Below are 13,346 nucleotides of genomic sequence, written 5' to 3'. Positions count from 1 at the left end.
GGCGTGGACGTAGGCGGGGTTTGCCAAACCACGTAAAAATTCGTGTGTTTGTTTCTCTTCTCCCTTACTTATTAGTTATTGTGCTTTTATTGAACTTATTGCTTTCATTTTTTGATTAAGATATTAGATTGCTTGTTGTGTGGATTTGCTAAAAAAATTTTAAAAATCCAATTCACCCCCCCTCTTGGGTTGCACACTTATATTTCATTTATTAGGTTTGTTAATGTTTAACCTTTAATTTGTTCCTTTACTGAATTATTTTTAAAGAATTTGAACAGTAGCTTAATATGTAAATGTCAAATATGTAGTGAGCATATTGAATGGCTAAAGGGTCATCATTTACAAAAAGCCAAGAATGAGAGATGGTTGAGCAATGAGCACAACCGCACCTTTTAAACTTGGCTTAATAAGAAGGTTAATAATATATGTTCCATTATATATTCTTTTTAGTAAAGTTATTGTCATGTTTATACAATAATTCATTCATTACGATTATTATTATGTAGGTATATGAGATGATAAATGATGATGAAGATGTCTCGAACATCTTAAGGTGGTTATCTCAAGGACCCCGTCCTTTTGTAGTTAAGCACCCAGGATATGACATCAATGGGTATCGTTTCCATACTCGGGAGCGAGACGAACAACGAGTTCATCAAAATAGTGGAGTTAGTCTTATTGCAGCAACTTTATAAGTAGCAAGTGCCAAGGACAAAAATCCTATTCTTGGTGACATGTCTTACTATGGATTTATTAACGAAATATGGGACCTTAACTACCATATGTTTAGAATCCCTTTGTTCAAGTGTGATTGGGTTCAAAATAATGGGGGTGTTAAAATCGATGAATTTGGCTTCACTTTAGTGGACTTAAATCGCTTGGGTCATAAATCAGACCCATTTATATTGGCTTCACAAGCAACACATGTCTTTTATGTCACTGATCAACCTGATAAAAGATGGTCAGTTGTAAGTCATATGCATCGTAGATGTGTTCCAAAGAAGACAAGTGCTGAGGATATAGATATCATGATGGAACACAACCCTCTGACCAATGGGTTACCAAATATTGAAAATTTAAATGATGCGGACAGATATGCAAGAGATGGCAAGCATGACATCTGGATTGATGCTTGAAAAAGCTGATGGCATTTACTGCTTGTATGTCTTATAATAGTTTTGTGTTACGTTATCTTTTATTATCATATGTTCCTTGTATTGACTCTATATTACCTTTTTTGACATTATTTATATGTTATATAATGTTCTAATACTAAATGTGCATTTATTGCAGGAGCAACCTTATGGATAAAGGAAAAGGACTTGCTGATGAACTCTCTAACAAGGAAAGTATTGATTATTCGAGTAATGAAGAGGTTCCTGATGAGGAGAATTCAAGGGATGAGGAGGTTCCTGATGAGTTTCCTAATTCAGAGGATGAAAATGATATTTCGAAGAGCAGTTCCACTGTGAGAGGACCAATTAAAAACTCTGGCAGGATAAGGATGAGTGGCAGGAAGCTTGTAGTCAGGTACAATGGGCTCGGTGTACCTGTTGTCCCTGAAGCTACTGAATTAGCAAGCTTTATTGTGCTGTTGGGCCGTACTTCTATTCCGAATATTAACCAAGAATGGAGAAAGGTTATTCCATATTTAAAAAGCCGTTTGTGGGAGTTTATTAAGGTAAAATGATTATTTATATTTATATCTCAGAATTGAATAATGTATATGTTAAACTATTTGATCATTATGCTATGTATTTTTCTCAGGAACGTTTTATTGTTCATCCAAATAGTAAGAAGCAAGTTTTCCAAGCACTTGGTAATGCATTCATAAACTTCAAGTACTTGCTCACCACAAAGTATATCTTGCCACACAAGCACAATTGTAAAAGGTTGAAGCGACCACCTTTTCAGTATAGTCATATTCCTCAAAATGTTTGGGATAAATTTGTGAATTCTAGATTGTCCACTGAGTTTGAGGTGAATACTTTTAAATGTTAAACATTTAGGCATTTCATAAAACCATCTTTAAATCTAATTAAGGATTGTTTTATGCAGAGAATTAGGCGTCAACAGCAAAATAAGAGGGCTGACAACAAGTGGAACCATCGTTTAAGTAGAAAAGGATATGCTGGATTGCTTGATGAAATTGTAAGTACTATGATACTAACTTGACCATTCTTGTATAGCTATTGGTATAGAGATGGTTGGTTTGATGATGATAAATTGGCAAACCTTTTGTTTTAATTTACTGCTTGGAATTCATGGTTAGTTAAGGATGCATACCTGCTGTGATATTATTATTTTTTTAAACTACAGTGCTCGAAAACTGGACTTGTCGAAACTGAAGTTAACAGGAGTGTAGCATGGAAGTGTGTTAGGAAGATGAAAAACGGTGAATATGATCCTGATGTTGATTCAGTTGTGAAGAAGATTGTAAGTAATAGTAAAGTTTTTTTTTAATTAGGTTCTGTTGGAAAAAAATTGATATTCATCAATATGATTATTATACAATTAGGATGCACTGGAAGAGAAAGCTAAAAAAGGAGAATTTAAAGCTGATGCAAGAAATGATATTCTTGCACGTTCAATTGAAAGGCCTGCCACTTCCGGACATATACAGGGTGTTGGGAAATTTATATCGCCTAAGATGTACTTTGACACCCCAAACAATTCATTTTAGATGCGACAAGAGCGACTAAACATACTAGAGAGGTTAGATAAGCAAGAAGCAGAGTTGAGTGATCTGAAGAAGAAGATTAAAAAGCAACCTCGACATTCAGATGTTGGAAGCTCAAACTTTCCATTAGATGAGCAAATAATTGAAGATAAAGCTGAAGAAATGAATGCTCGTAATGAGGACAAGGTATGATACAGATTGTTGTGCACAGTCAAGTTAAAAAAAATGACTTAAACATTGGATTTTAGACAATTTTAGCCGTAGTCAAATTGTTGTGCACAAAAAATGACTTTTTTGTTTGTTTTTTGGCTTGTCAGTCAATCAGCATGACAAGGAATGGATCACCTGTAAAGAATAAGCATGAAACGTTGACAAAGAAATGGCAATCACCAAGGAAGAGGAATGAGTCACCAAAGAAGCAAGTGACTGCTGATTGTCCTAGAGACAAACAAGAAACTCCAACGAAAAGGCAATCACCAAGGAAGAAGAAGGAATCACCAATGAAGCCTCACAAGAAACCAAGAGTGACTCTTGATTGTCCAAGAGACAAACCATGCAGTCCAAAGAAGAAGACATCACCAAAAAAGCCTAAAGAGAAGCCATTGTCAAGAAGAAGAACAAGGAATTATCATATTGTGCATATGAACCGGGTGCCTGGGCTTGTAATATTTGGAAATCTTTGTGAAAAGAAGTTGGCTCAAATGAGTTATTACGTACCTTATCAGTTGGATGAAGAGGTATACAAGCATCAAACTAAAGCACATATTAGTCTTGATGAATGTCAATCATTGATTTCGATGAAAGAGCAAGGAGCAAATCATATGCATTTATACATCGCATAAGTCTACAAAATCATAATTACTAGTTTATTTTCAATTTTTAGTTTATTGCTTCCTTTCTCTGTTTTCTTTTTTTTAGTGATATTTTTTATTGGCAACATTGTCACTATTTCATCATCTTAATTGCATCAGGATGTTGCATGCACACATGGCGAATGATATAGTGGGCAGACCATTTGGGTTCATACACACAGGACTCGTATCATCAGCCTATGATAATGATGCCTTTGCTACAAGGGTAAAGAGGGCACAATTTATTGCCGAACGGTTGAACAAAGCAAACAAAGGGCAAATGATTTTCATGCCATATAACCTTGGGTACAGTTCTATTTACGTTATATGGATGATCATTTACTAAAATTGATTCATAATTTCAATTTCTTTGTGTAATAGTTTCCATTGGGTGTTGATTGTAATTGATCTGACGACAAAGCAAGCATTTTATCTGGATTCTACGAACAATGATTTGGGTGACGACAGTGACCTGAAGGACATAGTTACCAAGTATGGTGATATTGTATTTCTAATATAATTTTATATATCATGTTTATTTACTTACCGCAAGTATTATAATGTAGTGGGATATCAACGCATGTTGCGGTGACTGGTTAAAAAAGGGTGAAACAACAGATCACAAAAGTTTTGGTAAGCAATCATGACTTTCTTTTTTCTTCTTTTTTTTTTTGGTAGCGCATGACCTGTTAATATTTAATCACTTGAAAGAATTCATATGCATATGTATTAATGATTATTTTGTTGATGATATAGTCCCCAAATCAACCAGGGAGTACTAAGTGTGGATACTATGTGCTGAGGTTTATGAAAGACATAATTTCAAACCCGAGTTTACTTCTCCATGATGTAAGTACACATTCTTTCAGATCCATTGTCGGATTACTTCACTTAATACTTTTAATTTAACTATATATAGTTTACTTTAGTTTGACATGTGATCATCATTTGACAGTTTAAAGGGAAATGTGAATACACTCAAAGTGAGCTTGATGAAGTGCGTCTCGAGTATGCTTCCTTTGTGTCTGAGCTGATAGTATGAGCAGTGGAGTTGATGATGATATTGTTTGATAAAGTCTAAGTGGCAGTGAATTTTGTATGCTGGTATTGTTCCAGATGATAGTGAATCTTGATAAAGTCTAAGTGGTAGTGAAATTTGTACGCTGATATTGTTTGATAAAGTCTTAAGTAGTAGTGAATCTTGATCAGCCTGGTAGTGTTTCAGATGATATATAGTGTTGTGATGTTTTTGTATGCTGGTAATGATCCATATGGTAGTGTTGGGATGTAGATTTGTGATAATTGAATAGATGATGTTTTGACAATGTTATGGTTATTCAAGTGATGATTTAGTGATGTTTTGATAATATTGTTGAGATAATTTGGATGTATTGATTTTATACATATTGTGATTTTTAAATTTCAATGGAATTTATAAAATTATAAAATAATAATATTAATAATTTATTTAATAATATTATTATTTAAAATATTAAAAATTATTTTCTAATTTAAAAATATTAAAAATGATTTACAATATTAATATTATTTAAAAAATTAAAAATTTCTGATTTAAAAAAAATTAAAAATTCTTTTAATAATATTATTATTTTAAAAAAATTCACATTGTGACACCATATTAGCATCATAAAGCATTGACACATAATTACGCACCATAATTTAAAATTGAATTAATAATACCCGCTAAATGTTTTTTCACAATAAAACAAATTTACCACTAAAATATTAAAACGAAGTTGCTTTTGTTGTGACACATTTGTGATAGCTATAAGCTGTCACATACACCTAGGGATGGCAAAATCCGGGTCCGGGTCCGGGTTTAGCCTTCCCGGTTCCGGACCCGGACATCATTTTCTTTTTCCCAGACCCGGATTAAAACCCGGTTTTTTCCATCCGGGTCCGGGTCCGGGTTCAACTCGGAAAAATCCGAGTTCCCGGATTCCGGGTTTTGAACCCGGATCAATAATAAAATTTCCATTTTCACTTTCATTATTAGTGATAGAACCAAAACACAACTAATGTAACTAAAGGAAATATTAACAGAAACAAAAAATATGAGATTTACACTGGACAAACAGCCCCTGCAACATATATAATTGTCTACCACATGAAGTTTCTAAACCTATATAATTGTCTACCACCAACATCATCAAGATAACCATACAGTCCATACTTTGCACGATGTTTCAACATCATCTCTACCACATGAAGTTTCTAAACCTATCTCAAATTCTCAATGTTTCAAATGACATCCCAGTACTTAATAATTAAGACTTAAACAACAAATCACAATTAATGGCATAATAATCCAGTACTCACAAATCACAATTAATCAACTCTCTGCAAACTCTACAATTCAAACAGCTAGTGTGCAAACTCTACAATTCAAATGGCTGTTTCAAGTAATAAAACAGCCACAAATATAAATCCATAACAATTACACAAGTTCGAATTAAAAACCACAAATCCAAAGTTTAAACTTTTCTCCATCATTTTCTATTCTTCTTCACTTGATTCATTGTTGTTCACAACTCACTCATCAAACTTTCATCAATAAGCTGTTCTGCAGAAAGTATTGCTTCCTCTGGAATTCCATCTAAAAAACATGAATAAATCATAAAAATAAGAAACAAAACAGCTAGTTAGTAATAAATTGATACTATAACAAATTAATTTATTTTATGTAATAAATAAATTTTCCATACCTTTTAGGTTGTGGTCAAGCCAAAACCAATTTTGAGTACACACCAACGCTTCCACTGTAGATGGCTGAAGTCTACTACGATGAGGACTCAAATGTCTACCTCCAGTGCTAAAGGCGGACTCGGAAGCAATTGTTGATACAGGAATGGCCAAAAAGTCTCTCGCAATCTTTGCAAGTATAGGATATTTGCCTTGATTATTCTTCCACCATGACAAAATATCAAATTGACTAGTTGAAGGCAAAGTACTTTCCTCAAGATAAAGCTCAAATTCTGTTTTGAAATGATTATTTTGTGAGTTCTGATTTCTAAATGATTCCCACTCATCAGCCATCTCATCTAAGTCTAAGTCTACCATAATAGAATTATTTGCTGCAGCACCTTCAGAACTAGCTGAACCATTAACCCCCCAATTTGCATTTGATGAATATTTGACTTCATACTCATGCACTAAATCAACAAATAATTTGTGCACCCTTTCAATTTCAAATTCAGCTCTTTCTCCATAGATTTTGGGAAATAGAAAGTTAATTAACAAAATTTTACGCCTAGGATCTAACAAAGTACCCACAGCAAGAACTCCATGAATAATATCCCAATATTTGTCATACTTCGCAATCATCTTAGTGGCCATATTTTTTACCCCCTCAATTGGTGATTGTAATCATGCATTCATTGACAATCTAATTTCACAAATCTTGCTAAAAAATAAATTAGATGTCGGATATCGTGTCCCCGAAAAAAGTTCTGTTAACTTATAAAAACTCTTCAAATAATCACACATAAGTTTTGAAAAATTCCACTCCAACTCACTAGGCAAAGATGTATAATTTCTATCACGCTCCTTGGTGGGTGTCGAAGCCAACAAAAATAAATTCCTACTCTAAATAAATTGTGTATAGTGATTGAGCAGGGTCGTGTCCACAGAGATCGGTAATTAATTAAATCCTTTTGAAACGTAAAACATAAAATGGGGGAATTGTTGACAATAATAAAAATCAAATTAAAATAACAAGAATGCAAATTAAAGTTGTAATTCAAATTAGAGAAAGCTCTGGTTGAAGGAATTAACTCAACTTGATTCGACTACTGATCATTGATTCAAATATAGATTATTATTACTCATGAATAGACCGGTTATAGCTACTGAGACCCTCTAATAGCCAATCTCTCCTTAACTAGTCGATAACCAAGGTACGACCGTTGGTTATTTCCCTAATCAATAGACAACCCTAGATACGATCATAGAATTTAATCAATTGACAGCCTGAAAAACTAGAGAGACCCAAATCCTAATCAACACATATGATGATTCATTTAAATTAGATTGTTTATTCTCACAACACAACTCTCTGCTATGTTATTTGTCACAAACATTAAATTCTTCATACGATGAATCCTTTAATTGACAATAGATTAAGTTGATAATAAAATAGTGGCCAATTACCTAATTAACAAACATAATCATGAAAATAATTCAGAGAATAAACAAATACCCAAAAAGTAATAAAACAATTAAAGCACAAGAAAGATCTCACAGTAGTGATGAATCAAAGCTTCATTAACCTTCAACCAGAAAAATGGGTTTAGTTCCTCATAGAGAGAAGAGAAAAATTAGATCTAGGGTTTCTTTTTCTCCAATCCAAAATCCCCCTTTTTCACAATAGATTCCTCCTTTAAATACTCTCTCTCTCTTCTCTTTTAGAATTCTATTTAAAATAAAATCCTAATATCTGAAATATTAAATTCGTAATTACAAAAATAACCAAAAATACAAAACACGTTAAACTAAAACTGCAGGTCCGCAGTTGACAGCACGCGCCCACGCCTTATCAACAAAGTTCTTCTGACGCTCATAATTTCTCCAAGAGAACAATAATCCTTAAACATCATCTTATAGCTCAATTTTATCATCAATCAATAGAATTGCACCTACAAAAGTAAAACACAAGTAAATCACTATTATTAAGTGCAAAACATCGATATTAAGGGAAGTAAATAATGCAAAACTAGTGCATAAATTGCACTCTAACAAATTCCCCCACACCAAGATGATGCTTGTCCTCAAGCATATAACTCAAGATTAATCTCAAATCTCCACTCAATTCTCATCTCAACTCATCCAAAAACAATTTTAAGCAAGCATACCTCAAGAAATTAAGTCGTTCAACGTTCGAGAGACAAGGATTTTAAAGCATAGAATTTCATAAGATAGAATAAGAACATTCAACCACCAAGAAGATCCATTCAAAATTCAAGTGCAGCAAGATTTAATAGCCCTCTCAATAACTTCACTCCATGCACTCAAAGTGTTTAGGGTGTCATTTATCCACTCAAATCAAATCAAAGAATGCTATTACCATAAGCTTGCTTATATATCACATCTCAATCCACAAAACATGAATAAAATGCAAAAATCTAAGGGTCTTAAAAGGGTTGTAATGGGGTTAAATAGGTTGAATGAAAAAGAAAGGTTTACGAAAGAAAAAGAGATCAAAATGAGAAGAATGAACTCATTGAATGAACTTATGATATCAAAATGCTTATTTCTACTCAAGTCACCAAGAATGTAAACATTTTTTTTCTTTTTTTTCGATTTTTTTTTCTTTTTCCTTTTTTTTTCTTTTTCTTTTGTTTTGTTTTGTTTTGTTTTTTTTTTTAATCAAAACAAGGAAATGAACCTTGCACAATTTAATTCAAGCATAATGCTTGTTGATCTAATTGAGAAACTTTATTACAAGGTAGAAAAAGCAACAAAATATATCCACACAATGAGTCCAAAAATCTCCTTAAATTGAGGCTCAAAAAGAAGAAAAATGGTTAAGTAGACGGAGAAAATTAGATGGGTAATTGTTAAGGCTCAAACAAAGATAGCAAATAAAGGTCTTCGGGTAGAGAAAAAAAAATGCGAGAATAGAAAAATGGAAAAGGGTTTGCCCTTATCATTTTAATGCATAAAATCTCGTAATGCGGCTTCAACATGCATAACAAAGCAAGTTCTCGAATAAACAAACTAAGATTGATATTCACATAACAAAAATATTATAGCAAAGTGGTTGCTCATAGGCTCAAATCCTCACAAAGTTGGTAAATTTGCCATCAAATCATGTACACTCTTCAAATGAATCAACCATCAATAGTGGTGTAGAATGAGAAGAAAGTATGAGTGATATATAAAAGAAAAAGTAAAAATGATAAGAAGTGAGAAAGATGTATGTAGTAATATGAAAAGTGAAAGATAAAATGTGAGTGATGAAAGAGTATGGTAAAATAAAAATAGATATGAATAGTTTGAGATAGATGGGAAAAAAGTAGTGAGAAAGAAAAGAAAAGAAGAATAATAATATATGAAGCATACTAACTCCAAAATCATTTAAGGATGAGTAGAGTGAAAATAGATGAGTAGAGTGAAAACAATAATTCCAGACATCAATAATGCAAAAATCCCTCCCCCACACCAAGAACTTACATTGTCCCCAATGTAAGATAATCAAAGCTCACATAAAAATTAAAGCGTAAGGATAAAAGATTAAGGGCAAAAAGAAACTTCCCTGAATTGTGAGCTTTGATCCTCATAACGTCTATGGGTTTGGCGGAAATGGTGGGATAAATCCCACACTCTTGAAGTATGCGGCCAAATTCTGCTCCATCTTGTCACGGATTTCGATTCACGCACCTGGAATGCAGGTCGTAGGCTGGTTGCGTTGCGATTGCTGCTCGGCTGGAGCTTGCTTGATGGACGCGGGATGGCACTGATTGTGTTGCGCGCGCGCGTTGGGGCTGCTGCGCTGCGCGATGGTGATGGCTGGAGCTTGCTGCGCGCGGGATGCTGGTGCTGCATTGCGTTGCGCGCGGCTGCTGCTGATGCGTGGGCTGTGGCTGTTGGTTGCTAGTTGCACATTGCTGGTTGCGTGCGGGATGCTGGTGCGTGGCTGTGTTGCGAGGCGTTACTGCTGCTGCTTCACGAGGGTGATTGCTGGATTGATTTGCGCTATGCGCGCGGGCTGGAGCTGAGGATCTGCGTTGCGGGGCGTTACTGCTACTGCTTCGCGGGATGTGTTGCGTGCACGGTTGCTGCTGATTTCGCACGATGGTGATGGCTGGGGCTTGCTGCGTTGCGTGCGGCTGCTTTCGCTGGTGGGACTTCGTTGCGCGCTGCTGGGCTGCGAGACACGGGATGCTGGTGCTGCGCTCACGGGATGGTGCGTTTTCCGGCGGGCTGGTTTGCTGCTGGTGTGCTGCAAGCGGCTGGAGAAGAAAACAAGTTCTGGAAAATTAGGGATTTTGTGAACAGTGAATAATGAACAGTGATTTTCGATTTTTGGTTTTTTTTTTAAATAAATAAAAAAATAAAAAGAAAGAAAGGAACGAAAAAAGAAAAAAGAAAAAAAAAATAAATAAATTTTTTTTTTTTTTTTTTAGTGATGAATCACTTTGAGACACTAAAAATTTCAGAAGTACTTTTCTAATAAGTACGTGGGCACGCCTTATAAAAAATTTTCTTCTGACCAAAATAAGCAAACACATTAAATTTCAGAAGTACTTTTCTATTAAGTACGTGGGCACGCCTTAAAACTATGTTACTTTAAAAATTACAGAAGTACTTATTAGCTAAGACGTGGGCACGCCTTATCAAAAATTTTCTTCTGACCAAAATAAGCAAAATTTTTCTTTTCTTTTTTTTTTGAATCAAAATTAAAAGAAGATATAACAAAAACCAAAATAAACAAATCATTTGGGTTGCCTCCCAAAAAGCGCCTTTGTTTTATGTCTTTGGCTAGACACATTTATGCATCAATCTCCATAATTGGGACTCTCAAGAGCCACATCCTCCACAATATTTACCGAAAAACCTTCATAAAAAAGTTTTAAGCGATGACCGTTAACCTTAAAAACTTTGTCAGAGGTCGGACTCCGAATCTCAACTGCACCATGAGGAAAAACATTAGTAACAATAAAAGGTCCAACCCAGCAAGATCGTAATTTACCCGGAAAAAGTTTAAGCTTAGAATGAAAAAGAAGAACTTTTTGACCAACAGAGAACTCTTTTCTCAAAATCATTCTATCATGAAATGTCTTTGTTTTTTCCTTGTAACAAACTTCCTGCACTATAGTGTTAATAACATCCACAGAAAATACTGAATGTTCCTCACTAGGATATTTCATGGCATCATTCATATTGAATTCTATAACCTCTCCATCAAATTCCATAGTGAGAGTCCCTTTATGTACATCCATTTTAGTCCTAGCAGTCTTAAGAAAAGGTTTTCCTAGCAAAATTGGGACAGAATTAGAGGAGTTATCATCTTCCATATCAAGTACATAAAAATCAGCAGGAAAAACCAACTCATTAACTTGTACTAAGACATCTTCTAATACCCCATCAGGATATGCATTAGATCTATCAGCTAGTTGAATTATCACGCCAGTTTCTTTTAATGGACCAACATTCAAAGATGAATAAATGGAACGAGGCATGACATTAATAGAAGCTCCTAGATCTAACATAGCCTTTTCAACTCTAACACTACCAATTTTACAAGGGATAGTAAACATACCTGGATCCTTGCACTTAGGAGGTAGTTTCTTTTGGAGAACTGCTGAAACATTCTCCCCCATGTGAACTTTTTCATCTCCTCTTAATTTTCTTTTGGAGGTGCACAGTTCCTTAAGGACTTTAGCATATCGAGGTATTTGTTTTATAGCATCTAATAAAGGAATATTTACCTCAACCTTGCGAAATGTCTCAAGGATGTCTTTCTCTTGTTCCTCCTTCTTGGATTTTGTAAACCGGCTTGGAAAAGGAGGAGGTATCACAATAGGTAGGGGTTTCGCTCTGGTGGGTTGTGCATCTTGAGATTTAGGCATCAATTCATTCTTCTCAAGCTCATCCTCTACATGCTTTGTCACTTTCTTACTAGGCTCTTGCAACTCCGTCCCACTTCTAACGATGACAGCACTAACGTTTTGCTTTGGATTCACCTCAGATTGTGAAGGCAATCTCCCTAATACTTGAGACTCCAGACGGCTCACTGTAGTCGCCAATTGACTCATTTGGTTCTCCAAGTTCTGAATGCTTACTGTAGTTGCCTGCTGAAATTGTTGAGTGTTAGTTGCAAGTGATTTAACAATTTCTTCAAGAGATATACCTGACTTAGAGTTTGACTGTGGAGGTGTTGGTTGTCTTGGTGGATACTGTTGTGGGAATCCTGACGGCCTAACTCCATAGCTGAAGTTGGGATGATCCTTCCATCCCGGATTGTATGTTTGTGCATAAGGATCATACCTCCTCTGAGGCATGCCTGGAAATCCTCCAACTGCATTGGCTTGTTCAGCGGGTTCTTCTTGAAGTGTAGGACACATATCAGTTGAATGACCCATATTGTAACAAATGCCACAAGTCTTCACCTGTTGCACATTACCTACAACAAACTTTTCCACAAGAGAAGTAAGTTTATCTAAACGTTGTTCAACAGAAGAAATATTTACCTCATTCACCGTTCTTGTAGTGGCATCTTGTCTGCTGCCAAATTGTTGTGCGTTGGCAGCCATATTTGAGATCAACTCCCTTGCTTGAGTAGGGGTCTTGTTCACCAACACGCCTCCACTAGCAGCATCTATCATACTCCTATCCATCAATGACAGTCCTTCGTAAAAATATTGAATAAGAAGTTGATCAGAAATCTGATGCTGAGGACAGCTGGCACACAATTGTTTGAATCGCTCCCAATACTCATACAAAGTCTCCTCAGGAAGTTGTCTGATCCCACAAATATCTTTTCTGATGTTGGCAGCTCTTGAAGCAGGAAAGTACTTCTCAAGGAACTGCTTCTTCAAACCATTCCACGTTGTAATCGATCCAGGAGGCAAGTAGTATAACCAATCTTTAGCTAGCCCATCTACAGAGAACGGAAAAGCACGCAGCTTAATCTGCTCTTCAGTCACGCCTTGTGGCCTCATACTTGAGCACACAACATGAAACTCCTTAAGATGTTTATGAGGATCTTCACCTGCAAAACCATGAAACTTGGGTAATAAATGAATAAGACCAGACTTTAATTCAAAATTTACCTCCAAATCTGCATATTGAAT

General features: G+C 35.2%; 2 protein-coding genes and 1 non-coding gene across 3 annotated transcripts; 2 read left to right on the top strand and 1 right to left on the bottom strand.

Moving 5' to 3' along the window:
* The first annotated feature begins 1,504 nt into the window (after nt 1-1,504).
* Nucleotides 1,505-2,813, top strand: LOC102613377 (uncharacterized). Its single transcript, XM_052439424.1, has 5 exons — nt 1,505-1,681; nt 1,768-1,980; nt 2,059-2,151; nt 2,320-2,436; nt 2,519-2,813. Exons 1-5 carry the CDS (start codon nt 1,505-1,507, stop codon nt 2,681-2,683), a joined length of 765 nt encoding a protein of 254 aa, XP_052295384.1. The 3' UTR covers nt 2,684-2,813.
* Nucleotides 2,814-11,122: 8,309 nt separating this feature from the next.
* Nucleotides 11,123-13,346, bottom strand: LOC127901771 (uncharacterized; the record flags this gene model as incomplete). Its single annotated transcript, XM_052439423.1, has 3 exons — nt 11,123-11,179; nt 11,355-12,344; nt 12,744-13,346. Coding segments are annotated over 3 exons (1,650 nt in total), but the record flags the coding sequence as incomplete, so codon positions are not given.
* On the top strand, nt 12,937-13,043 carry LOC127901984 (small nucleolar RNA R71). The gene has a single exon (XR_008054389.1). It is a non-coding gene; the product is annotated as a small nucleolar RNA R71 (small nucleolar RNA).

This window comes from Citrus sinensis, chromosome 4, assembly GCF_022201045.2.
Source record: "Citrus sinensis cultivar Valencia sweet orange chromosome 4, DVS_A1.0, whole genome shotgun sequence".
Classification (NCBI taxonomy): domain Eukaryota; kingdom Viridiplantae; phylum Streptophyta; class Magnoliopsida; order Sapindales; family Rutaceae; genus Citrus; species Citrus sinensis.
Note: the sequence above shows the minus strand (reverse complement) of the source record. Positions and strands in the feature narration are given on the sequence as shown.

What these genes read in the sequence shown, in the direction of transcription:
- LOC102613377 (XM_052439424.1), top strand. Translation starts at nt 1,505, where the DNA reads ATGAGTGGCAGGAAGCTTGTAGTCAGGTACAATGGGCTCGGTGTACCT. An exon ending in GTTTGTGGGAGTTTATTAAG is followed by an intron (nt 1,682 to 1,767) that starts GTAAAATGATTA and finishes TATTTTTCTCAG; the next exon opens with GAACGTTTTATTGTTCATCC. An exon ending in GATTGTCCACTGAGTTTGAG is followed by an intron (nt 1,981 to 2,058) that starts GTGAATACTTTT and finishes TGTTTTATGCAG; the next exon opens with AGAATTAGGCGTCAACAGCA.